This window comes from Corvus moneduloides, unplaced genomic scaffold (genome assembly GCF_009650955.1).
Source record: "Corvus moneduloides isolate bCorMon1 unplaced genomic scaffold, bCorMon1.pri scaffold_89_arrow_ctg1, whole genome shotgun sequence".
NCBI classification, from domain to species: domain Eukaryota; kingdom Metazoa; phylum Chordata; class Aves; order Passeriformes; family Corvidae; genus Corvus; species Corvus moneduloides.
The window spans coordinates 379,276-406,059 of record NW_022436937.1 but is presented as its reverse complement, the minus strand read 5'-3'; the positions used below and the strand labels follow the sequence as shown (position 1 = coordinate 406,059).

The window sequence follows — 26,784 nt, the reverse complement described above, 5'->3', positions numbered from 1 at the left end:
TGGCCGAGCCGGCCTGGGACACTTGCAGGGATGCGGGGGCAGCCGCAGCTTCTGGGGCCAGCCTGTGCCAGGCCCTGAGCGCCCTGCCAGGGAACCATTGCTGCCCCACATCCCATCTCAGCCTGCCCTCGGGCAGCGGGAAGCCGTTCCCTGGGGCCCGGCCCCGCAGGCCCTTGGCAAGAGTCTCTCTCAGCCAGCAATTGCTGCTCCTCCCTGCTGCGGGGCCCAAGCTGCAAGTTGATTTTCTGCTGCTGGCCCCGGCCCAGCCCCAAGCCAGGGCCAGGACCTTGCCCTGGAGCTCTGTGGGCGCTGCGTTTGTGTGGCCGCAGCGCAGCGGCCGCAGCTCGGAGCTGCCCTTTGTGTCCCCGCCGGCAGCTGGCAGAGCTGGCGGGGCCGGGCCAGGGCCGGGCCAGCCCCGGCCTTCCCGGCTCTGGGACACAGCGGCGGCAGCCCCAGCCTTCCAGCCCTGCACACGCTCCCACACAAGCCTCCAGAGCCGCGGCCACGCAACGCAACTGACCGGCCGCTGACCCCCCAGCCTGGCCTGATGGCCATTCCTCTGCCCACAGCTCGGCCAAGCTCCCCTTGGCCACCTCCTGAGCCACAATGCCACAGACAAGTGGCACATACAGGTACAGAGCTCTGCCCAGAAACTGAGGGACAGCTCTGGTGGCACAATCCCTCCCGGCCCAGGGCACAACGCTGGGAAGGTCCTTCCGTGCCGAGGCTTTGCTGCGGCCAAGGAAAGCTCCTGGCTCAGGGTCACCTTTCCTGCTGGGCCAGACCCCCCGAGTGGCCCAGCAGCAGCAGAGAATTCCAGCACAGCCCCGGCACGGGCAGGGCGGCCCTGGGCGGGCTGCGGGAGCCGCCGGCGCCTGAGCTCAGAGCAGCTGAGCCTGGGGGCTCTTGGCCAAGGCCGAGGCCCAGCGAGCATTTCTCAGGTCGCAGGGCGGCCTGGAAAGGTGCTGGGGGGGATAATTCAGCCCCCAGTGCAGTCCCAGTTGCTCCCAGTATTTCCATGTCTGTGGTCCAAGCGCTGCTCCCAGCCCTGATCCGTGGGGATGGGAATGTCTCGCTCCCTTCCCGGGGCAGGCTCACACCTGAGCCAGGTGTGCAGGGCAGGACCTTGCCCTGAGCCCAGCCCTGTCCCCCCTGCAGGATCTGCTTCCCATCGGCCTCTTCCTCCTGAGGCCCCAAGCCCAGCTCGGTGCTGACCGAAGGGCGCTGGGCCGGGTTCATCCCCCGGTGGGGGCTGCGCACCCCCTCTGCCCCCTCCCCAAATTCCCTCCTGGGGGCAGCAGGAGCCAGGAGGGGATCCAGGTGAATTCCCTGGAATTGCCCCGTCCCCTCCCCCCGCGCTCCCTCCGTCACTTTCGCGTCTCCGTCTCCGACCTGCGCCGCCGGGACCTGCCCGGCGACCGGTGACGTCACGAGCAATCCGAGCTGCCATTGGTGAGCAGCAAAGAGCGGCGCCAATGGCGGGGCCGGAGGCGGCTCTGGGGGCGGGGCCCAGCGGAGCAGCGCGATGGCTCCAGCGCTGGGGCCGGGGGCGCTCCTGGGGGTGGCGAGGGGAGAGTGGGACCCCGGCACCGGGACCCTGAGCCGTCATTCCCGACGCCGTGACCCCCCTGCTCCCCTTATCCTGCGCAGGGACTGCCCCAAATCCCCCATTTCTGGACATCAGGACCATCTTGCACCCCCTTTTCCCCCGCCCCCCGCGCTCCCTCGGTCACTTTCGCGTCTCCCAACCTGCGCCACCGGGATCCACTCGGCGACCGCTGACTGCCCCCGGCATCGAGACCCCCTTCCCCGCCCACGGCTCCTTCCGGGACCTTCTGGAAACAGCAGCGGAAAGAGTTCAAAAATTCATCATTATTTCGGTTGATTTCGTTGGTTTCCGGGGCAGAACCGGTGGGACAGCACCTCACCACAAAGCTCCGGGGGGAGAACAAAGACTGAGGGGGGGTCGGGGAGGGTGGGATGGTCGGGGGAGGAAATGGAGAAAAAACCACATTTTAATAGAAGGGGGGAAAAATGAAAAACAAAAAAGAATAAAAGCAAAACTCAAAGTAAAACAGTATAAACAATAAAATAACATACCGTACCTATGAAAAAAAGAAAATGACGGCAGGGGTTGTTGTGATGGGACTTCGGATTTCTTCTCCAAGCTCCGAGTCAGGTCTGACAGAGAAACCGGTGGGCTGGCAGAGACATTGCTGCTGAGGGGCTGAATATTTCCAAGATTAAAGTATCAAGAAACACCTTGAGTTTGCAGCACTCCCAGCGCACGCCTTCGATTCGCTCATTTCAAGGTGAAAGCTCAGCTCCACTTGTGACCCTGCTTTGTAGCGATGAATGGAAACATTCAAGGAAATTCCCCTAGAAAGAGCCCGGGAAGGTTCGTGCTGGGAGAGCTCCCTCGGGGCAGCCCCGGCTCCTGCCCTGCTTGAGTCCCTCTCGAGCCCGCTGTGCTTTCCAGCTGCTTCGCTCCAGCTGCCCCAAATGCCCGTGAATTGCACGGAATTGGAACAGATCCGAGTCCTCGTGGCTCGGGCTAAGGGCAGGGAGAGGTCACTCAGGGATCGCCATGGCGGCCACAAGAGCCCCGCCGTGGGGAGATGAACTGGATTTGGGACGGAGCGGATCAGAACAGGAGAGTGAGGAGTAAAATAAACCCTGGTACAGAACCTTCCCGCGACCTCTTTCTCCTTGCCGGACTTGCCTTTATCCGCGGCTCCTCCCTGCTGTGCCCAGCGGGGCAGGGAGAAGGGATGGGAGTCGCGGTCAGTTCGTGCCGCTGCTTCGCCCTCGGGGACAGGAATCCTTCCCTGCTCCGGCGCGGGGTCCCTCCCATGGGCTCAGTCCCTGCCCTGGCCAGCGGGGGTCCCTCCCATGGGCTCAGTCCCTGCCCTGGCCAGCGGGGGTCCCTCCCCAGCCGTGCGGTCACTCCCCGGCCCGGCCCTGAGGCGCGGGGCAGTCGCGGGGCAGCCGCGCTCCGGCCCCGTCAGCGGCACCGCCGCTTCGTGCCGGGCAGGAGCGGCAGAAGGAGCCGGGCGGCGGCGGGGGCTGAATCCCGGCAGGAGGAGGAGGAAGAAGAGGAAGGGGCCGGGGCCGCCTGCGGTGTCCGATCCCCGGCAGCAGCGGCGAGGCCTCGGGGAGCGGCGGCGGGCGGGGCCCTTTGGAGCCGCTCCGAGGCCTTGGTGCCACCGCGGGTCCCAGTCACTTCCACTTGCCCCAGTTGCCCCTAGCTTAGTCCCAGCTCCCCCCAGCACATTCCCAGTTGCTTCTGGTCCCCACGCGAATGGTCTCAGGCACTCCCAGTATATCCCAGTCGTGCTGAACATTCTTGTAGTCATTCCCAGACACTCCCAGTTACCTCAGCATGGTTCACTTGCCCCCAATATTATCCCAGTCACTCCCAGTATATTCCCAGTTGCCACCAGCATGTACCCTGTCATTCCCAGTTGTTCTCAACTCCTCCCAGTGTGTGCACAGGTGGCTCCCAGCATGGGCCTGGCAGCTCCCAGTAACCCCCAGTCAGGGTCCAATCACACCCACCATTATCCCAGTGTGATTGCAGCCACTCCCACTATGACCCCAGTCACTCCCAGTCACTCCCAGTATGACGCCAGTAGCCTGCAGTGTATTCCCAGTTGCTCCGTGTCAATGCCAGCATGACCCCAGGAGCCTCCAGTATGATCCCCAGGGCACCCTGTTTCTCCCAGTATATCCCAGTCACTCCCAGCATACTCCCAGTTGCTTTCAGCTTGATTCCAGTTGCTCACAGCCACTCCCAGTCACTCCCAGTATAATTCCAGTCACCCTCAGTGTGATCCCAGTCTCACCCACCATGGATCCAGCAGCTCCCACTGTGCTCCCAGTATGAACCCAGTTGCCCCTAGAATTGTCCCAGTCCCTCTCAGTGTGATCCCAGTCATCCCAGTTGCCCCCAGTGTAGATCCAGTCACTCTCAGTTGCCTCCCACCATGGGCCCAGCTGTTCCCATTGCGGTTCCAGTTCCCCCATTACGGTTACAGACAATCTCAGTACATCCCAGTTGCCCTCAGCATGCTCCCAGTCATCCCAGTTGCCCCCAGTGTAGATCCAGTCACTCTCAGTTGCCTCCCACCATGGGCCCAGCTGTTCCCATTGCGGTTCCAGTTCCCCCATTACGGTTACAGACAATCTCAGTACATCCCAGTTGCCCTCAGCATGCTCCTAGTCATTCCCAGGCACTCCCAGTTGCCCCAGTAAGGTTCTAGTTACCTCAGAATGATCCCAGTCTTTCCCAGTTTCTCCCACTTACCTCCAGGGCAATCCCAGTTTCTGTCAGTGTCCCAAAGTGTGGTCCCAGTTGCTCCCAGTATGGTCCCAGTTGTCCCAGTTGTGGTCTCAGTCCCCTCAGCATGGTTCCAGTACTTTCCAGTGTATCCCAGCTGCTCCCAATGTGTCCTCGTTTTCCTCCCAACATGAGCCCAGTAGCTCCCAGTAACCCCCAGTCAGGTTCCATTCACACCCACTGTAATCCCAGTGGCTCCCAGCATGATCCCAATAGGACCCAGAGTCACTCCCAGTATGGTTCCAGTCACTTCCAGGATGATCCCAGTCACTCCCAGTATAATGCCAGGTTCCCCAATCCTGATCCCAGTTGCTCCCTCTCAGTGCCAGTATGATCCCAGTAGCCTCCAGTATAATCCCAGTCACTTCCCGTCACTTCCAGAATGATCCCAGTTGCACCCAGTCACACCCAGTATGATCCGAGTCACTCCCAGAATTATTTCAGTCTGGGCCCAGTTGCTCCCAGTCACCTCCAGTATGGCCCCAGTCACTCCCAAATACTCCTAGTACTATTCCACTCACGCCGAGTGACTCCCTGTCATTCCCAGTCTGGGCCCAGTTGCTCCCAGTCACTTCAGTATGGTTCCAGTCACGGCCAGAACCTTTCCAGTCACTCCCAGTCTGATTCCAGTAGGATCCCAGGCACTCTCAGATATTGCCAGTACTATTTCAGTCACTCCCAGTATGATCCCAGTCAGTTCCAGTAGGATCCCAGTATGACCCCAGCATGGGCATAGCTGCTCCCATTATCATCCAGTGTGGTTCCAGTTGCTCCCATTTACCCCCATTATAGTTTCAATCTCTCCCAGTGTGAGTCACTCTCATCTGCCCTGAGCTGCTTCCAGTGTGACCCCAGTGTCTCACAGCCACTCCCAGTCACCCTCAGTGCAGTCCCAGTTGCTCCAAATATGATCCTGTAGGATCCCAGTGCAGTTGTCCTTAGTACAGTCCCAGTCCCTCCCCATATGATCCCAGTTCCTCCCAGCATGCTGCCAGTCATGCCCAGTTACCTCCAGTTCAGACCCAGTCACTCCCAGCTGCTCCCAGTTACCCCCAGCATAGCCCCATTTCTCCCCAGCATGGTCCTGGTTGTTCCCAGTGTGGTTCCAGTCACACCAGTATGGTTGACAGACGCTCCCAGTATATCCCAGCTGCCCTCAGCATGCTCCTAGTCATTCCCAGTCACTCCCAGTGGCCCCAGTAAGGTTCCAGTTATCCCAGTACAAACCAGTCAGTGCCAGTGGTGCCACTGCTGGCATCCCCCAGCCCTCTCTGCGTTCCCCCTCCCGGCTCTCCAGGCTCCCGAGAGGAGCCCCAAGGGCTGCAAGTCCCCACGCAGGGTCCCCAGCAAGGCCCAGTTTGGATGTGCAGCCCCCAATGTTCCCAGTTTCCCTCTCCTTTTCCCCGGGCTGGGTTCCCCCGCCCCCAGCGGGTGGGAGCAGCCGAGAGCCCCGCGCTGCCCATCCCGACCTGTCCCGGCTCCATCCCCGCTGCTCCCGCGGGCTGCGAGGGGCTCGGGAACGGGGCAGGAGGACGAGGAGGGAGGGAGGGAGGAGGGGGAGGTGGGATTGGGACGGGCGGCAGGAGGAAGAGGAGCAGGAGGAGGGAGGAAGAGGCGGAGCGGCAGCGGGAAGCTGGAAGAGAGGAGGAGAGGCGGAATCACGCGGCTCCAGCGCTCGCTGAACTCGCAGCCCCCCGGGACCATCGCCCCCCATCCCGCAGGTGCCGCTCGGGGGGACATCGGGGGTCCCCGGGAGGTGTTTTTGGGGGTGCCGGTGGCGGTGGCGGCAGAGCCCCGGCGGGGGGCGGGGGGATGCGGGTCCCCCCGCGGTGGGGGTTGGGCTTCCCGGGCCGGGCCCTCCGAGCTCTGCCGGGGCCCCGTGGGGAGCGCGCGGGGCCGGCGGGGGCGGGGGGACACCGGTTTTGGGGAGCCTCGGGAGCCCCGGCTTCCGTAAGCGGGACCCCAGAGAGAGGAGAGCCCCAGGAGCCCAAAGCGGGGAGCCCGAGAGGGGGGAGCCCTGGGATTGGCGGGACCCCGGCGGGGGGGTCTGGGGGCTGCAGGGGCGGCATGGCCGGGAAAGGGGCTCCGGGGTCCCGGGGCCCGGAGGTGGCTGCTCCCAGTAGGAGCCCAGTCAGTCCCAGTATGATCGTGATGATCGTGGTCACTTCCCCTCCCTCCCTGCATGATCCCTGTTGCTCCGAGTATGAGCCCAGTCGCTCCCCATCACTCTGTTATGATACCATTTTCCCCCAGCACGCTCGCAGTTGCTCCCAGTTCCTCCTCCAGCTTTTGTTCAGTGTGTTCCCAGTTCTCCCAGTTGCCCCTAGCATAGTCCCAGTCAGTCCCAGTATGATGCCAATCTTTTCCAGCAAGGCCCCAGTAACTTACACTTGCCCCAGTTGCCTCGAGCTTGGTCCCAGTTGCCCCCAGCACATTCCCAGTTGCTCCCAGTTTGTTCCCAGTCCCCACCCAAATGGTCTCAGGCACTCCCAGTATATCCCAGTTATTCTGAACATTCTTGTAGTCATTCCCAGGCACTCCCAGTTACCTCAGCATGGTTCAGTTGCCCCCAGTATCATCCCAGTCACTCCCAGTACATCCCAGTTGTCACCAGCATGCACCCTGGTGGCGTTTCTGTTGTCTGGTGTCATGTCACGAGCTTCCCCAAAGCGCCTCCAAGAAAGCCTCTCGGTGCAGCCGGCACATTGCACACAGCCACGGATCGCCAGCGAAACAGTCCGGGGATGAAGGAGCAAGAAGAGTTTTCGCAGAAGGGTTTGCAGGAGGGCTTTAATGCATCCGCACTCGTGCAAGGTCTCAGAGAAGTCCCGGGGCAGAGCAATGGGGGGCCCAGGGTAAAGGAACTCATTGGGGAAACTCTGAGGGGGTATCAGGTAACCAGGGCTGTGGCGGCCAAGGGAGCCAAGGAGGGGAGCAGAACTGGGGTACCTGAACAGAACAGAACAAAGCATTCTGGGGAAGTTTTTCAGTCCCCATGAGCTGGAAAGGGACCGAGGACTTATCCCACCGTAGGACTCCTTTGGTTCCTTGTCCAGCAGGCCCACCGGCCTCCACACACCCTGCCATTCCCAGTTGCTCCCAGTTCCTCCCAGTGTGTGCACAGGTGGCTCCCAGCATGGGCCTGGCAGCTCCCAGTAACCCCCAGTCAGGTTCCATTCACACCCACTGTAATCCCAGTGGCTCCCAGGATGATCCAATAGGACACGGAGTCACTCCCAGTATGATTCCAGTCGTTTCCAGGATGATCTCAGTCACTCCCAGATACTCCCAGTATTATTCCAGTCACGCCCAGAGTGACTCTCTGTCACTCCCAGTCTGGGCCCAGTTGCTCCAAGTCTCTTCCAGTATGGTTCCAGTCACGGCCAGCACCTTTCCAGTCAGTCCCAGTCCGATTCCAGTAGGATTCCAGGCACTCTCAGATACTGCCAGTACTATTTCAGTCACTCCCAGTATGATCCCAGTCAGTTCCAGTAGGATCCCAGTATGACCCCAGCATGGGCACAGCTGCTCCCATTATCATCCAGTGTGGTTCCAGTTGCTCCCATTTACCCCCACTGTGGTTTCAGTCTCTCCCAGTGCATCCCAGTTGCTCCCAGCATGTTCCCAGTCACTCCTTGATGCCCTGAGCAGCTTCCAGTGTGATCCCAGTGTCTCATAGCCACTCCCAGTCACCCTCAGTGCAGTCCCAGTTTCTCCAAGTAGGATCCAGTATGATCCCAGTCTCCCTCAGCATGGGCCCAGCTTCTCCCACCATGTGATCCCAGTTGGATGCCAGTTGCCCTCAGCATGGTTCCAGTTGCTCTCTGTTCCTTCCAGTGTGGTCCCAGTAGAACATGATTCAGTATAGTCCCAGTCACACCCCATATGACCCAAGTCCTTCCCAGCATGGTCCCAGTCATGCTCAGTTGCCCTCAGTGCAGCCCCATTTCTCCCCAGCATGGTCCCAATTGTTCCCATTGTGGTTCCAGTCGTTCCCAGTATGGTTGACAGATGCTCCCAGTATATCCCAGCTGCCCTCAGCATGCTCCTAGTCATTCCCAGTCACTCCCAGTGGCCCCAGCAAGGTTCCAGTTATCCCAGTACAAACCAGTCAGTGCCAGTGGTGCCACTGCTGGCATCCCCCAGCCCTCTCTGCGTTCCCCCTCCCGGTTCTCCAGGCTCCCGAGAGGAGCCCCAAGGGCTGCAAGTCCCCACGCAGGGTCCCCAGCAAGGCCCAGTTTGGATCTGCAGCCCCCAGTGTTCCCAGTTTCCCTCTCCTTTTCCCCGGGCTGGGTTCCCCCGCCCCCAGCGGGTGGGAGCAGCCGAGAGCCCCGCGCTGCCCATCCCGACCTGTCCCGGCTCCATCCCCGCTGCTCCCGCGGGCTGCGAGGGGCTCGGGAACGGGGCAGGAGGATGAGGAGGAGGAGGGATGGGAGAGGACCCTCAACAGCCTGGAGAGGGGCAGGGGGGACTCCTTGGAGCCCATCACCCCCAGCATTCCTAAGTGGGGAGATGGAAGAGGGGGGAGCTTTTTGGATTCCTGGGAGTCCCAGCAGCCTGGGGAGGGCGGGGACCAAGTAGAGAGGGGGACCCCCAATACAAGCGTGACCCCCAGCAGCTGGGACAGGGGGGAACCCCGAACACCAAAGAGGAGGGACCAAAGACAGGGAACTCCTGGGAGGCTTTTCCTGAGCAGGTTTTTATGGACACACGATGCCTGGTGGCTTCTAGAGATGGACTTGGGCAGAGGGACCTTCAAACTCAACGTGCTCATCCCTTGTTTTGCCCCAGACCAGGATTTCCCATTCCCAAACCTTGGCCAGATATAGGAGGAGGCTGCGAGGAAGAGGAAGATGCCCCGGGACCCCCAGGCAGGTGAGGAGGAAGTCACCGCCCCTTTTCCCTCTCTCCTGCTCCATCTCCCAGCCCAGCATCGCCCCCGGCTGCAGGACAACCCCGCTGCCGACGCCGTCCTGCCGGGGACGGACTGGGGGGATCTCCTTGCCCTTCCCTGTGGCACGGAGGCAAATCCCATCCTCTCATTGTCCTTCCTCCCCAGACAAGGAGCTGAGGACGGAGCCCAGGGAGGACAAATCCCCGCAGCAGAACCTGGTGGAAGAGGCCATTTTGAGCGGCTCCACGGCACAGGAATCCAACGGGCAGGAAAAAGCACGGAGACCCCGCAGGAGGAGGGGCTGCAAACGCAGCCCAGGGTGCTCTGAGGAGGACAGACCCACCCTGTGCCAGGAGGGTGGCCGGAGATTGAGCCAGAGCTCAGACCTGGTGGTCCATGAGCAGCTTCACAGTGGGGAGAAGCCCTACAAGTGTGGGGAATGCTGGAAGAGCTTCAGCACAAGCTCCAACCTGTTCCGCCACCAGATGATCCACACTGGGGAACGGCCCTATGAGTGTCGGGAATGCTGGAAGAGCTTCCGCCGGAGCTCCCACCTGATCGTCCACCAGAGGATCCACACTGGGGAACGGCCCTATGAGTGTGGGGAATGTGGGCAGAGCTTCAGAGACAGCTCCACCCTGCTCCGCCACCAGATGATCCACACTGGGGAACGGCCCAATGAGTGTGGGGTGTGTGGGAAGAGCTTCCGAGTCATCTCCACCCTGCTCCGCCACCAGATGATCCACACTGGGGAACGGCCCTATGAGTGTGGGGAATGTGGGAAGAGCTTCAGCCAGAGCTCCAGCCTGATCCACCACCAGAGGATCCACACAGGAGAGAGGCCCTACAAGTGTGATGAATGCCAGGAGAGCTTCAGCACGAGCTCCACCCTCCTCCAGCACCAGAGGATCCACACTGGGGAACGGCCCTATGAGTGTGGGGAATGTGGGAAGAGCTTCAGCATGAGCTCCCGCCTGATCATCCACCAGATGATCCACACTGGGGAACGGCCCTATGAGTGTGGGGAATGTGGGCAGAGCTTCAGCACGAGCTCCCACCTGATTGTCCACCAGCGCATCCACACAGGAGAGAGGCCCTATGAGTGTTCCGAGTGTAGGAAGAGGTTTCACTCCAGCTCCACTCTCCTCAGGCACCAGCGGATTCACACAGAGGAGAGGCCCTTCCGCTGCCCCGACTGCAGGAAGGGCTTCAAGCAAAACTCCCACCTCGTCAGGCACCGGCGCATCCACACCGGGGAGAGGCCCTACGAGTGTCCCCAGTGTGGGAAGAGCTTCTCCAGGAGCTCTCACTTGACCCAACACCAACGGAGGCACCGTTAAGGGAAGCCCTGCGAGTGCCCCGAGTGCAGGAAGAGCTTCATCCTCTACTCTAACTTCATCCCCCAGTGGAGGATCCACGTTTGGCAGAGCCCTGGTGACCCACATTCCCTGTGATCCAGTTTGGGAAGAGCCCTGGCTGGTGCTCTCCACATCCTCCTGAATCCCTGTAGGCACCTGGGTGAACGCAGGGGCTGGAACATCCATCGGGACTCTGACTGAAATCGGAAATTCATTGGGAAGAGCTGATTTGTTGAGTTTACGGCCCAAAAATTCTCACCTGCTCTGTCCAATTGTTTCTTCTGGTGGCATCCAGCAATCCTGGATGATCTTGGAGGTCTTTTTCAACCTAAATAGTTTCCTGCTTCATCCTGTCAAAACAACCAAAATTGGGGTAGAAATAAAGGAATTCAACATAAGTATCTAAAGCAGCACCATTTTCCCAGGATTTGGGGGTGAATTTGGGGTTGGTTCAGGGGAATATTCGGGAGGATTTGGGTGTTGTGAGGCCATGGGCTGGGCAGATGGGGCCACGATCTTGTAGTTGTGCTGGCAGAACGTGTCCACCTGAGCTCGTCTGTTCTCCAGGGCTTGTGGGTGTCTGTCCCAGTCCTTGGCCTGGGTCTCCCCGTTTGGGATGTGCCCCCCAAAGTGCCCAAATCGCTGCTGAAGTGACTGAGCTGCTCCTGGCTGGGGATGTTCCTGTCCACCAAGCTCTCCTGGTCAGTGCCATGGGGGGCTGGGAGGGGATTGAGGGGCTCGTGAGGGGATTGGGAGGGGCTTTTGTCACTCTTGATGGGCATTTGTGGTGCTTGGAGGGGGCTTTTGGGGTGGTCTGTGAGGGAGTTTTTGGGATCTTGCCTTGGCTGTGTGTCTTGGAGAGAATTTGGGTGGTTCTTGGGGTCATTTATGTTGCAGGGAATGGTTGGAGGGATTCCTGGCACAGAGCTGTGGGGTGGTTGGAGGAGTCTGGGAGTGGCTGTGGGGCTGGGAGGGGGTTTTGGGGCACTTGTGATCCCCCAGAGCCCCAAAACTGCCACCAGACCCTGCCCCCCAAGATGCTGCTGGGGTTTTGGGGACTCCACGTTGGGGTTCATCCTCCTGGTGCTGCAGGAGAAGGTGAGGGGTGTCCCCAGGGGCAGTGTGTGTCCCCCTCAGAGCGTGTGTGTCCCCCCATCCCGGTGTCACCCCCTTTTCCCTCCCCACAGGGCTCCTGCCCCAGTCCCTGCTGGTGCCGGGAGGGAATTTGGGGAGGGGGCAGCGGGGGTGCGCAGCCCCCACCGGGGGATGACCCTGGCCCAGCGCCCTTCAGTCAGCACCGAGCTGGGCTCGGGGCTGCAGGAGGAAGAGGCCGATGGGAAGCAGATCCTGCAGGGGGGACAGGGCTTGGGCTCAGGGCAAGGTCCTGCCCTGCACACCTGGCTCAGGTGTGAGCCTGCCCCGGGAAGGGAGCGGGACATTCCCATCCCCACGGATCAGGGCTGGGAGCAGCGCTGGGAGCACGGACATGGAAATACTGGGAGCGACTGGGACCACACTGGGGGGTGAATTATCCCCCCCAGCACCTTTCCAGGCCGCCCTGCGACCTGAGAAATGCTCGCTGGGCCTCGGCCTTGGCCAAGAGCCCCCGGACTCGGCTGCTCTGAGCTCAGGCGCTGCCGGCTCCTGCAGCCCGCCCAGGGCCACCCTGCCCGTGCCGGGGCTGTGCTGGAATTCTCTGCTGCTGCTGGGCCACTCGGGGGGTCTGGCCCAGCAGGAAAGGTGACCCTGAGCCAGGAGCTTTCCTTGGCCGCAGCAAAGCCTTGGCACGGAAAGACCTTCCCAGTGCTGTGCCCTGGGCCGGGAGGGATCGTGCCACCAAAGCTGTCCCTCCATTTCTTCTGCCAGGCAGCTCTAGGACATGGAAAGTGGAGAAGCCAGAGCTGACTCTCAGCTTTCCGCAGTCCTCCAGAAGGATCCTGTGTGGGAAGCAGCCTGGGAACAGGGTTTCTGTGCCAGGGCAGGGGAATTCAGAGCCCTTTCCTCCCGCGTTTGGCCGAGGCTCTGGCCCTGGCCCTTTGCAATGGCCCTGCAGCTGCCAGAGGGGCCTTTTTGGCTCAGCTGAGAGCAGTCCTGCTGCAAGGCTGTCCTCGAGCTGCTTTGGCTGCAGATGTGCCCAGGGAATGCTCATTGCTTGCAGTCTCAGGCGCTGTGGTTGTGCAGGTGTAAATACGGCAGGAGGGAACAGCTCTGCTGGGGGCAGTTCTCTTTTTCTTGGTGTGTTTTCTATGTTGAATGAACGTTCCCTGCCAGCTCTGGGCAGAGCTCTGTACCTGTATGTGCCACTTGTCTGTGGCACTGTGGCTCAGGAGGTGGCCAAGGGGAGCTTGGCCGAGCTGTGGGCAGAGGAATGGCCATCAGGCCAGGCTGGGGGGTCAGCGGCCGGTCAGTTGCGTTGCGTGGCCGCGGCTCTGGAGGCTTGTGTGGGAGCGTGTGCAGGGCTGGAAGGCTGGGGCTGCCGCCGCTGTGTCCCAGAGTCGGGAAGGCCGGGGCTGGCCCGGCCCTGGCCTGGCCCTGGCCCGGCCCCGCCAGCTCTGCCAGCTGCTGGCGGGGACACAAAGGGCAGCTCCAAGCTGCGGCCGCTGCGCTGCGGCTGCACAAACGCAGCGCCCACAGAGCTCCAGGGCAAGGTGCTGGCCCTGGCTCGGGGCTGGGCCGGGGCCAGCGGCAGAAAATCAACTTGCAGCTTGGGCCCCGCAGCAGGGAGGAGCAGCAATTGCTGGGTGAGAGAGACTCTTGCCAAGGGCCTGCGGGGCCGGGCCCCAGGGAACGGCTTCCCGCTGCCCGAGGGCAGGCTGAGATGGGATGTGGGGCAGCAATGGTTCCCTGGCAGGGCGCTCAGGGCCTGGCACAGGCTGGCCCCAGAAGCTGCGGCTGCCCCCGTATCCCTGCAAGTGTCCCAGGCCGGCTCGGCCACTGGGGCTTCCTGCCCAGGAGGGCTGGGCTGGGCTGGGCTGGGCTGGGGCTGCTGAGGGCGGGATGGGCTCTGGCTGAGCCAGCTGAAGGCTGGGCATGATGAGGCCGGGGGGACCCCGTTGCTGAGTGGGTTCTGGGATATCCCCCATTCCTGAAGGGATGTCAGGGTATGTCCCGCTCCTGAGGCAGTTTTGGGGTTCCCCCAATGCTTCGGGAGGGGTTCTGAGAGGGGGGGCTCTGGTACTTGGAAGTGGGATCTATTGGCAGGGAGGCGGGGAGCCCATTTTGGGAAGGATGCTGCAGTTTCTGGCAATGTTTAGAGGTTCTGAATAGCCTGAGGGGCCCTGGCTCTGATTCTGGGACTTGAGGTGAGCCCATGGGCACAGCAAGGTCTGAGGAGAGGTTCTAACCTCCCATTTGGGATGGAGGGATTGAGCGGTTGCCTCCAATAAACTCAATGCCAGCCCCAATGTCTCGATTTCATCCCCAAATGGCTCGATCCGTCAGCCCCAAGCCCCGTGTGTGGGGAGTCAGGAACCACAGAAGGGGAATTGGTGTTCAGGAGGGGTGGGCTGGGATGGGATGGGGATAGGATAGGATGGGATGGGATGGGATGGGATGGGATGGGATGGGGTGAGATGGGGTGGGATGGGATGGGGATGGCATTTTGGGGGTGGGATGAAGTTTGGGATGGATTGGGTGGTTTGGGCACTTGGCGTGTGTCACTTCAGGGAGGGAAAGCAGGAGCCGCTTTTGGGGAGGCTCTTGCTTCTTTTTGGCAATGTTGGGGCCTCTAAGTGGCTTCTGGGAGGTTGTGGGGAATTTGGGGAAGGTGACGTAAAGGCCCCGCAATTTGGGGAGCTGAGGTGAAGTTCCCCACATTTTGGGAGGATGAGGGGACCCCAGTTGGGATGGGATCCTGCTGCTTTGCACCCCTTCAATGGGGTGAGAAGTGGCTTGTGAGGGAAGAAAGAGAGAGAGGGAAGGAATTCGGAAGGAATTTGGAAGGAAGGAAGGAATTCGGAAGGAAGGAATTCGGAAGGAAGGAAGGAAGGAATTCGGAAGGAAGGAAGGGAGGAAGAGAGGGAGGGAGGGAGGGAGGATGGAAGGAAGGAAGGAAGGAATTCGGAAGGAAGGAAGGAATTCGGAAGGAAGGAAGGGAGGAAGAGAGGGAGGGAGGGAGGGAGGATGGAAGGAAGGAAGGAAGGAAGGAAGGAAGGAAGGAAGGAAGGAAGGAAGGAAGGAATTCAGAAGGAATTCGGAAGGAAGGAATTCGGAAGGAATTCGGAAGGAAGGAAGGAAGGAAGGAATTCAGAAGGAAGGAAGGAATTCGGAAGGAAGGAATTCGGAAGGAATTCGGAAGGAAGGAAGGAATTCAGAAGGAAGGAAGGAATTCGGAAGGAATTCGGAAGTAAGGAATTCGGAAGGAATTCGGAAGGAATTCAGAAGGAATTCGGAAGGAAGGAAGGAAGGAAGGAAGGAAGGAAGGAAGGAAGGAATTCGGGAGGAAGGAATTCGGGAGGAAGGAATTCGGAATTCGGAAGGAAGGAAGGAAGGAAGGAAGGAAGGAAGGAAGGAAGGAAGGAAGGAAGGAAATCAAAAGACTAAAATAAACAGGAAAATGAAAAAAAGGAAGAAAAAAGAAAATAAGAAATAAGGAAAGAAAGATTCAATAACATGAAACCAACAAGAAAATAATTTTTTTTATAAGACAAAAACAGAAGGAAGAAAGAAACAAGGACAGAATCAAAGACACAAAAAAAATAAAAGAAAAAAAGAAAGAAACAGAAAACAAAAAAAAAACAGGAAAAAGAAAGAAAAAAGGTAAAAGAATGAAGAAAGAAAACTAAAAGAAATCAACAAGAAAATGAAAAAAGCAAAAAAAAAGAAAAGATGAAAGACTCAATAACGTGAAACCAAGAAGAAAAATGAAGAGAAAGAAAGAAAGCAACAAGAAACAATATTAAAATAACACATTAAAAATGAAGAAAGAAAGAAAGAAAGACAGAAAGAAAGAAAGAAAAGATAAAAATGTAAGAAAGTAAGGAAGAAAAGAAGAAAGACTAAATAACATGAAACCAACAAAAAATAAATGTTAAGAAAAGTCAAAAAAAGAAGAAAAAAAGAAACAAGGGAGAAAGAAAAGAAATAAGAGAAAGAAAGACACGAGATGAAAGAAAAAAGGCAAAAAGATAAAAAAATGAAAGAGAAAATCGAAAGAAATCAACAAAGAAAATGAAAAAAGAGAAGAAAAAATAAAAGAAAGAATAAAGGAAAAGCAACAAGAAACAGAAACAGAAGAAAAAAGCAAAAAAAAAATGAAAGCAAGAAAGCGGGGAAAAAAGAAAAGAAGGACGAAAGAAAGGAAATGAAAAGACAGAAATCAGCAAGAAAATGAAAAAAGGAAAGAAAGAAAACCAGAAAGCAACAACAAAGAAAAAATAGGAAAAAGGAAGCAAAAGAATAAAAAATAAAAGGAAGAAAGGAAGAAAACAACAAGAATCAAAAAAAGGAAAAAATAAAAAAAGAAGAAAGAAAGAAAATAAGAAAGAAAGAAAGAGAAAGAAAGAGAATGTAAGTAAAAACACGGACAGCAACACGAAAAGGAAATAGAAAAGAAGAATAAGAAAGAGAAAGAAATAACATGAAATGTCAGAAATCAACAAGAAAATGAAAAAAGAAAAGAAGAAAGAAACAAGGAAGAAAGGAAAAAAGAACAAAAAGAAAAACACAGAGAAAAAAAGAAAGCAAAAAAGGAAAGAAGAAACACAGAAAGCAACAAAAAAGGAAAAAAAGAAAAATATTTAAAAATTAAGAAAGAAAGAAAAGAAAGAAAACTGAAAGTAATCAACAAGAAAATGAAAAAAGCAAAGAAAATAGAAAAAGACTCAATATTGTGAAACCAAAAAGCAAAATCTAAAAAAAAGAAAGAAGAGAGAATAAAGCAAAAAAAGAAAAAATGACAGAAAGAAAAACACAAGAAAAAATAAAAGTAAAAAAGAAAAGAAGACAGAAAGCAACAAAAAATAGGAAAAAGAAAGAAAAAAAGAATGAAGAAAGAAAGAAAGCTCAAAGAAATCAAGAAGAAAATGAAAGAAGTGATGAAAAATAATAGATTAAAAAAGAAAGACTCAGTAACGTGAAACCAACAAGAAAAATGGAAAAACAATGAAAGAAATAAGAAAGCAACAAGAAACAATAAAAAACTAAAAAAAAACAAACAAAAAGAAGAAGAAAGAAAGGAATAAAAAAGCAAAAAGACCATAAAAATGAAAAAAAAAGGAAGAAAGAAAGAAAATCAAAAGACAAAAATTAACAAGAAAATGAAAAAGTGAAGAAAAAAGAAAAGAAGAAAGACTAAATAACATGAAACCAACAAGAAAATAAATGGAAAAAAAGACAAAAACAGAAGGAAGAAAGAAACAAGGAAAAAAGAAAAAAAAAGAGAAAGACACAAGACAAAAGAAAGCAAAAAAAATGAAAGAAAGCAAAAAAGAAGGAAAAAAGCAACAAAAAAAGGAAAAAGAAAAAAAAAGGAAGAAAGCAACAAGAACCAAAAAAGGGAAAAAACCATTAAAAATGAAGAAAAAAAGAAAGTAAAAACACAGAAAGCAACAAGAAAACGAAAAAGAAAAGAAGAAAAATAGAATAGAGAAAAAGTCAGAAATCAACAAGAAAAGGAAAAAAGAGAAGAAAAAAGAAAAGAAGAAAGAAAGAAAGGAACAGAGTAAATACCATGAAACCAACAAGAATATGAGAGAAAAAGAAAAGAAAAAAAAGAAGAAAGAATGAAACAAGGAAGAAAGAAAAGAAGAGCAAAAAAGAAAGATGGAAGAAAAAATAAATGAGAAAAGAAAGAAAGCAAAGAGAGAAAGAAGAAAGCAACAAAAACCAAAAAAAGGAAAAAGAAAGAAAACAGATTTAAAAATGAAGAAAGAAAGAAAGAAAGAAAGAAAGAAAACTGAAAGAAATCTACAAGACAATGAAAAAAGGAAAGAAAAATAGAAGAAGAAAGAAAGACTCAATAACGTGAAACCAAGAAGAAGCACGATGTAGCGGGTTGGGTTTGTAACCGGGCGGAAACACCAATTTCGTGTCGTGGTTTGGCCCAAAATACTCATTACTGTTTATCTTCTGCAAAATAAGAATGAGGAGAAACGCAAAGCAGGCACCAAACTTGAAAGAATATAAAGAAGTTTATTAACAGACCTAAAAGAGGGGAAAAAATTATACCACACCTTCAGAACTCTCCTCCTCCCCCCCCTCCTTCCTCCCTTCTCCCACTGACAATGGAAAAAAGCAACCCTTGAGATGTTCAGTCTGTTTACCACTTCCATAATAACCTTGTTCCGTCCTGTCTCGGTTTTGAAAATCAGGTGTCTGCTAAGGAAGGCAGAAGCCCCCCTTGAAGTGGCAGATATAACCCCTTTTCCCTCTAAGTTATTATATTTTGAAATCAAGGGCCTTTAGGCAAAGATGTGGGAAAATAGGAATAACAGTTCTCTACTATTATATATATATATGTATATAACCAGTCAAACAAACAGCAATAACTCTGGCAGTAACAGCAAACAATCACAAACCCAGTGCCAGCCTTCTCGGCTGTCAGGCCCTTTCCCCTCGGGTGCAGTTCCGCTCGCAGCCGGCAGGGGCGCTGGCGGCTCCCGGTGAGCAGGGCAGGTGCGATGGTTCCCCCGCGGCTGCAGGGGGCGCTCCGGAGCGAGCTCGGGGAGCACGCGGCACTGGGGGCCTGGGATCCCGGGAAGGGATGGAACAAAGGCTTCACAAACCCCTGGGCAGCCGATCCCGGACTCTCGGGAACAGCAGGCTTGAGCGGCAGGCTGGAACGGCAGGGACGAGCACAAATCCTGGGTGGCAGACAAGATGTATCCAGATGGGAAAACCCCACGGAGGCCCAGGCAGGCAGGGTGAGCAGGGCTACAGCGTAGCGAAAGCTCAAAGCAGCAGCGGAGCGGGGCAGCCACAGTCCGGTCTCCAGCAGGGCAGGGAAAGCGGCTTTTGGGGTCCCGGCGTTGTTTCCAGCAGGAAGAAAGAACGGTCGAAAGAAAGAAGCAGCAGCTCCTTTCTCTGCAGCTTCTCTCTCCGGACGCTCAGAGCGAACTGACCCCACACCCAGGTGTAGACAAAGGAGTAGCCAGGTCTGCCCCACCCCCCTTTTTGTCTTTCTTAAGTACAGCTATTTGTCCCCTAGCAACATGCATATGGGAGAAAATTCCTTTAACAGGAAAAAAACTAAGACTAAACTAAAACCCTAACACGTCCATTTAGAAAGAGAAGTCTCTTCTTGCTTGTGCTATGAAAACATCATCACAACGAGCCAGCCGCCCACTTCCAAATACTGTTCAGTCCGTTTAGGAAGAGGAGTCTCTCTGCTTGCATGTGAGTCCCTTCCCCCGACTTGCAGCTTTTCCCGCAACTGCTTTCGAGGGTCCACTATTGAAGTTTTTGGGGTACAATTTTAAGGTTGAGCCGTTCAGAAACAAAAACAGAGGCCCTTCTCCTTCCCTGGGAGCAAAGGGTCTTCATCATCTTCATCGTTAGGACTATCTCTGGGAGCATCTCTAGGAACTGAGGTTTCTCCTTTCCCATTTGGAGCCAAAGTCCTCATCTGCTTCCATCTCTCCCTGTCCAAACTTCTCATGAAATTACAGCTGCGTCAGCATCTGCCTATCTCAGCGCAGGTGCTTTTGCTTACGGGTTGAACACTCCACTGTAGGAACCCAGAGTGCTGAGATTATTTCTCTGCCTGTTTTTAAGCGGTTTTACCCCCCTGGACACCACTGGTATAGCTTTAAACCTTGGAAAAAATTACCAACAGTCAGACAACAGCTAGAAAATACAGTGGTGTGAATTAGGTGATAGACTACTATATAAGATTGTCATATGGTGAAAAATTTAGAGGTTTTAGGCTTCTCTTTGTAGTAAATAGATAAGAGTAAAAAATATCAAAATGGAGGATTGTTGTTGTTCTCTAGACCTTCTTCTCCTTCTTCTACCACTCCATATTTTGCAGTAAAAGTAGTTTGGATTGATTGGATAGAAAAATCCGCAGTTCCTGCCCGTGTTACTGAATAATTGGTAAGAAAGTAAAAATAATGTACGTTTTTAGTAACTATTGGTTAAAATGTCTTTAAAAGGCTGTGTAAATCTTGATGATTGGTCTCTCTCGCTCTCACTCCTACTTTTTCTCCTTCCATGCTGTACCTGGGTGTTGGGGTTTTAGTTTAGTCCTAGTTTTTTTCCTGTTAAAGGAATTTTTTCCCATATGCATGTTGCTAGGGGACAAATGGCTGTAGTTAAGAAAGACAAAAGAGCTGCCCATTGGGGGTGGGGTGGGCCTGGCTACTCCTTTGTTTCACCTGGGTGTGGGGTCAGTTCGCTCTCAGTGTCAGGAGAGAGAAGGTGCAGAGAAAGGAGCTGCTGGTTCCTCTTTTCGGCCGTTTTTCTTTTCTGCTGGAAACAACACCGGGATCCCAATGCCACTTTCCCTGCCCTGCTGGAGGCTGGGCTGTGGCCGCCCTGCACCGCTGCTGCTTCGAGCCTTCACTACGCTGTAGCCGTGCCCTGCCCTGCTGCCCGACCTCCGGGAGGTTCCCCGTTTGGATACATCTCATCTGTCCTCTGGGATCTGTGCTCATCCCTGCCGCTCCAGCCTGCCGCTCCAGCCTGCCGTTTCAGCCTGCTGTTCCCGAGAGTCCGGCCGGACACCGGGATTGGCTGCCCAGCGGTTTTTGAAGCCTTTGTCCCATCCCTTCCCAGGATCCCAGGCCACCAGTGCCGCGTGCTCCCCGAGCTCGCTCCGGAGCGCCCCCTGCAGCCGCGGGGGAACCATCGCACCTGCCCTGCTCACTGGGAGCCGCCAGCGCCCCTGCCGGCTGCGAGCGGAACTGCACCCGAGGGGAAAGGGCCTGACAGCCGAGAAGGCTGGCACTGGGTTTGTGATTGTTTGCTGTTACTGCCAGAGTTATTGCTGTTTGTTTGACTGGTTATATATATAATAGTAAAGAACTGTTATTCCTATTTTCCCACATCTTTGCCTAAAAGCCCTTGATTTCAAAAGTATAATAACTTGGAGGGAAAGGGATTACATCTGCCATTCCAAGGGAGGCTTCTGCCTTCCTTAGCAGACACCTGTCTTTCAAACCAAGACACTGGGTCACGCTGGTGGCTCAGTTCCTCTGATAAGACTTAATAAACAACTCTCTGGAAGCATTGAAACTACAGAAGACCTCTCGCTTTATCTTTTAAACTCCTTGCAAGGACTTTCAGCAAATTCTCTCCCATCAGGAGAGACTCAATTTATGGCACAATAAAGTGTCACTCCACCCCCCAGATCTTCATGAAATTACAACGGGATACTCTGCTCTATCATAGCTTCACAAGAGACTTTCAGCTTTAAACATCTCCTCTTTGTCTTCCCTCAGGTTTTCAGCTCTTCACAGCAATAAAAGGGTTAATCTCACCTCGGCCTTGTGGCTGGAATGTCCCTTATCGCAGTGGAGGCAGGGAGGGGGAGCCAGGCCGCTCCAGCTGCAGGGCTGTGGGGGGATTCTGCAGGTGGAACAGGGCCCATAGGCTCCAGAATGGCCGTGGCCTGGCCCCCGCACGGGGCCCACAGCCACCTGTCCCAGCACTGGAAATGAGACAGAGAGGCTCTGCCTTGGAGTTTCTATTCTTAAATGTGGATCACAGAGGTGGTTGATGCCATAAAGACTTTTGCCTTTTCTTTTATACCTCTGTTATACCTTCTTTACAACTTCTGTATTCTCAGTGCTTTTTTCCCTACATTCTTGGACTTGTTTGTCAAGCTGAGAGATTAAACATTTCAGAAGCTTCGTAGCTAGGGATCAGTGTGCCCCAGAGCCCAAGGTCCTCTCCAGAACACATTCTGTAAATCAAGACAGAACCATCCAGGGAAGGTTCCTTGGGGAGGGGGGCTCACTTGAGCCTCTCATTGGGGAATCTTTGATAGATCTGCTAATTAGTAACACCTATAATGTTATACCCAGTGTTGGGGGGAGACAGACTCGGTGGGGTGCATCTCGATGCATATGACCTGGACGTGTGCACCTAAGGATCCTTAAAATAAATACCAAGGTAAAATCCCTTTTCCCCTTCTAACCGTGTTTGACTCCTGATTTTAAGACCAGGAAAAGGCATCAGTTGCTGGCAACCACGAAGGGACCCTAAAGACCTTGAAACTCGCAGTCTTGGGTTGGAACACATCTTGCTTTGCCCCTCTCTTTGCTGGCAAATTACAGAGGGGCCGGAGCAACAATCTAAGACTGTGACCAGGACTTTAGGACCCAGCACGGAAAGGCAGAAGCAGGAAAGAGGTGAGTGAAAAGGGGATCGATACTACTGAGACTGTGCTAGCACTAGGAAAGGAGATCTCCGAAGGGGTTGGAAAGGTTGGGGGCACAGAAGCCCACAAAAAGGGAAAGCTTAAACTTTTCCCTGCAAACTGTGGAAAGGAGGGGACGCCCTCCATGGAGTCCACAAGAGCCCAGAGGCTGCAACCTACGCAGCCGCAGGAGTGGCTCAGAGGTTGGTTGGTTGGTTGGTTGGTTGGGACCTCGGGAAGTTGTGGGTTTGAATACTTTTGAGACCAGATTTTCGCGCATGTGCATTTATTGCTTGCTAAAACTAGTTGCTTTTTTAGTATTTTAAAGTGCTGTTTTGAAGTGTTTGTGTAGTAACCTATATAAACTGCCTGGGAAGTCGGAATTCCAAGGCCAGATTGCAGGCTGAATTCTGGAGATAAGAGCTTCCCCCTGGCAGAGTTTTCCTGTCTGTGAGCAAACATGGGTGGTGTGAATGAAAAAATCCCTCCTAGCAGCCCATTAGAGCTGATAATAAAACACTGGAGATGGCTGACAGGGCAAAAAACTGCTTTGGACACCCGAGAATTGATCAGACTGTCCACACGGGTTTGGCCGACTTTAAAATTAAATCAAGGAAATTGGCCTCGTTATGGGAGTTTGGAAAGTAACATCATTACTGACCTGATGATCATTACGTAGGTTTGATGAACTAAGATGTGCAGAACTCCTTACTGTGTATCTGAACAGGGAAGGAGCATTGGTAGTAGACAAAAGTAATATGGAAATGACTTTGAGGCGGAGAAAGGGAAAGAAAAAGCCGCAGCAAGCTGACTCGCATGCTGATACGGACAGAGAAATCGATCTGACAGATCCAGATATGGTGGGCCCAGCTTTGTGCGATGGGGAGGGGTCTCCCCACCCTGTTCAACCGCCCGGGCAGCCCGCACAGGTGGGGTGGGGGTGGGAGGTGGAGGGGCAGTGGCTCCGCTGCCGCTGCCGCCACCGCCACCTCCGCCGCTGTCCGAGCAGGAGCGGGCCAGGGAAGGGGGCGAGCAGCTGGCTCCAAGGCAGCGGAGCAGCGCGTGGCCTCCCCCCCACAGCCTCGTCAGGGGTGGAGGGTGGGCACGGAGGTGGGAGAGATCGGGGTGTGCCACCATCCCCTGACCACCCCAGAGGTCAAGGATGGGCAGGTTTGCCACCGCCCTTGACCGCCCCAGAGGCAGAGAAGAGGCAGGTGTGCCACCACCCCCTGACCGCCCCAGAGGCGGAGAATGTGCAGGCTGGCCACTGCCCCCTGACTTTTCCAGAGACGGAGAAGGGGTGGATTGGCCACTGCCCCCTGACCACCCCAGAGGCAGAGAAGGTGCAGACTGGCCACCGCTCCCTGACTTTTCCAGAGGCAGAGAAGGTGCAGACTGGCCACCACTCCCTGACCGGTCCAGAGGCAGAGACGGGGTGGACTGGCCACCCCCCGCTGACTCTTCCAGAGGCAGAGACGGGGAAGGGGGAGGGGAAGGGGCAGGCTGGCCGCCTTTCCCCAAGTACCCCGAACACGGAAGCGAAGGCAGGAATGGACACAGGCAATTGTGGCGGCATTCCCCAATACAGAGAACCTCAGGTTTCCGAGCCAGAGACAGGAGGAGACGCTCGCTCTCCCCACCCTATGGCACAGGCAGTGTGAAAGCTGAGGGCAGACGGGATGGCCCCGACCCAGGCGGCTCTTGCAGAGCCAGGCATGGGTGAAGCTGCTTGCTGCCCCTGCCTCCCTTCCCGTCCACTGCCGCAAAGAGCGAGGCAGTTCCTGATCAACGTTCGGCTGGAACAACCTTTAAAACCAATGAAGCAATTTCAATTAAAAGCGAATGGGATGATTCCGGTACAGATGGTTCTCACGGGGAGGGTGGTAGAAGAAGGGGCAGGACAGCCTGAGAAGCTATGAGAGCAGTCAGTCCCGTTGATGCCTTTTCCTGGTCTTAAAATCAGGAGTCAAACACGGTTAGAAGGGGAAAAGGGATTTTACCTTGGTATTTATTTTAAGGATCCTTAGGTGCACACGTCCAGGTCATATGCATCGAGATGCACCCCACCGAGTCTGTCTCCCCCCAACACTGGGTATAACATTATAGGTGTTACTAATTAGCAGATCTATCAAAGATTCCCCAATGAGAGGCTCAAGTGAGCCCCCCTCCCCAAGGAACCTTCCCTGGATGGTTCTGTCTTGGTTTACAGAATGTGTTCTGGAGAGGACCTTGGGCTCTGGGGCACACTGATCCCTAGCTACGAAGCTTCTGAAATGTTGAGTCTCTTAGCTTGACAAACAAGTCCAAGAATGTAGGGAAAAAAGCACTGAGAATACAGAAGTTGTAAAGAAGGTATAACAGAGGTATAAAAGAAAAGGCAAAAGTCTTTATGGCATCACCATCGCTAAACACACAAGGTCCAAAGCAGGTAAAGGAGGGGAGGAAGAACTTGCATTAGAAGCCCCTCTGAGAAGGCTGTGGGAAATCAAGGAGTGATTTATATAAAGACACCGTTTTCTCTCGGAGAATTACAGCAGTGGAAAAACTCAATTGGGAAGTACAGGAACAACCCAGAGAGAGTAGCTGTGCGTGTAGGAATGGCCATAAAATCCCAAAACCCAGATTGGGGTGATCTAAATGTTATGCTGGATGAATTATTGGATAAAACAGAGAGAGAAATGGTCAACAAAGCTGCTGTATCTGCTATAGAAACTCAAATTGCAACTGGGAGTCTCCAAGGGTCAGTTAATGACATCTATCCCCTGGTAAACTCTGGCTGGGATCCCAATGTCCCAGAACAGATGGAAAAGCTGAAGCCATGCCAGAAATGGGTGGTTGTTGCGTTAATAACATATTCTGTGTTAAATACTTTAAAAGGTAAACTGAGTCAAGACACTGTGGGTGTGATTGGAGGTACAGGGGTAAGTGAAACAAGGCCTTTTCACCAACCTTTGAAATTTAAATTGGGAAAACACTGGGTCACTCACCAGTTCCTGTATATGCCAAATTCCCCAATGCCATGATTGGACAGAGATTTACTGGAAAAATCGGAAGCAGAAAATAAGTGTTCCAAGGAGGGGGGAGTGAAAGTTCTAATCCCAGAATCTAAAATTATCAAAGCAGCTGCTATCCTTGTACAGGAATGCCATGGAAAAATTCCCAAAGAAGTTGGAGAGGCTGTCATTCAAATAGTGTGGGCCGATGATTCTCCTCTCCAAAAGAGCTGTACAAGTTTGAAAACAAACCAGTGGGAGGCACCAAGTCAGAATAATAATTTAATGGAAATTAAAGAAAAGGAAAAAAAAGTAAAAGAAAACACTGGTTCAAACTGACAGAGTCAAGGTACAACCTGACACCCTGTTAGGCAGGGTGGTGGTAGCAGTCTGGTAGAATGGTGGCTGCAGTCCTCTGAAGCAGTGATCCTGTAGTAAAAGACTCTGCTCTTCCTCAGAAAGTCCAATGGTGGCTGTGTAGCTCCTGTCTTCTGGAAATCCAGTGTGAAGGGCGTTCTCTCTGGTGTTCAGTCTCAGCTTATATCCAGGATGGAATGCTTGGTTCCTCCCTCTGGGTGGAGCATCTCACAATGGGGTAATGAGTCATGAGGCCAAGTGTTGATTAGGCTCATTAACAGAAGATAGTCCAGAGGGAGTTATCTATGAGTCATGCGGCAGGACAATGATGGGCCATTAACAGCAAGATAGTCTGGGGGGAGGAGGCAAGGAAACACTGCCCCACCTGGTTTCAACAGCTCCTGAGGATGGTGATAGAATACACTGCAAACCAGGACAAGAGCTGAACCTGTGAGTATCACACTCAAAGCAGGGGCTACAGCAGTAAGGCAAAGACAATATCCTCTGAAATTAGAAGCTCGTAAGGGATTGGTACCTGTGATTGAAAAGTTTCTCAAATTTGTGTTGTTAGTGGAGTGTGAATCCAGGTACAACACACCAATCTTGCCAGTAAAGAAAGCTGATGGTAAAAGCTACAGGTTGGTACAGGATTTGAGGGAAATCAACAAGATACCAGAGGACATACCCCCAGTGGTAGCAAATCCTTACACACTTCTGACAACACTAACAAATGAATTAGGGTGGTTCACTGTTTTAGATCTCAAGGATGCCTTTTTCTGCATTCCTGTGCATAAGAATAGCCAAGAACTCTTTGCTTTTGAGTGGGAGAATCCAGAAAGAGGGAAGAAGACCCAGCTCACCTGGACAGTTTTACCACAAGGATTCAAAAACAGCCCGACCACATTCGGAAACCAGCTGGCAAAGGAACTTGAGGACTGGAGGAAACAAGAACCAGGAGGAGCAGTTCTCCAGTATGTTGATGACATCTTGATAGCGGCCAAGACATGAGATGACTGCATGAAGCTCACTGTCAGTCTGTTGAACTTTTTGGGCCAAAGTGGGTATCGGGTCTCGAAAGAGAAGGCACAGGTTGCCAGGGAAACAGTAGTATACCTGGGACTGGGAATTTTCCGTGGACATCGCCAACTCAGCAGAGAACGGAAGGAAGCCATCTGCCAACTTCCAGAGCCCCATACCGTAAGGGAGATGCAGGCCTTCCTGGGAATGGTGGGTTGGTGTCGCCTGTGGATATCAAACTACGGTCTGCTGGTGAAACCTTTATATGAGATCCTTAAAGCAGCAGAAAAGGGGACAATCATGTGGATAGAGAATGCCAGGGCTGCATTTAAACAGCTGAAACATTCCTTGATGTCAGCCCCAGCTCTGGGGCTGCCGGACTTGACTAAACCTTTTGAACTCTTTACACATGAGCGACTGAATGTTGCTCTGGGGGTACTGGCACAGCACCTTGGAGACCAGTGAAGAGCTGTGGCCTATTTCTCAAAACAACCAGGCAATGTAGCCCAGGGCTGGCCAGGATGCTT

At 53.7% G+C, this 26,784-nt stretch overlaps 2 protein-coding genes across 2 annotated transcripts in view; one reads left to right on the top strand and one right to left on the bottom strand.

The window, feature by feature from the left end:
- Positions 1 to 26,784, bottom strand: part of LOC116439026 (zinc finger protein OZF-like) — a 365,981-nt gene that overhangs the window by 115,478 nt on the left and 223,719 nt on the right. The gene's annotated exons all lie outside the window — the stretch shown is intronic.
- LOC116439030 (zinc finger protein with KRAB and SCAN domains 7-like) lies at positions 5,926 to 11,102 on the top strand. Its single transcript, XM_032098098.1, has 3 exons — positions 5,926 to 6,060; positions 9,131 to 9,214; positions 9,399 to 11,102. Exons 2-3 carry the CDS (start codon positions 9,193 to 9,195, stop codon positions 10,571 to 10,573), a joined length of 1,197 nt encoding a protein of 398 aa, XP_031953989.1. The 5' UTR covers positions 5,926 to 6,060; positions 9,131 to 9,192; the 3' UTR covers positions 10,574 to 11,102.

What these genes read in the sequence shown, in the direction of transcription:
- LOC116439030 (XM_032098098.1), top strand. Translation starts at nt 9,193, where the DNA reads ATGCCCCGGGACCCCCAGGCAG. An exon ending in GCCCCGGGACCCCCAGGCAG is followed by an intron (nt 9,215 to 9,398) that starts GTGAGGAGGAAG and finishes CTTCCTCCCCAG; the next exon opens with ACAAGGAGCTGAGGACGGAG.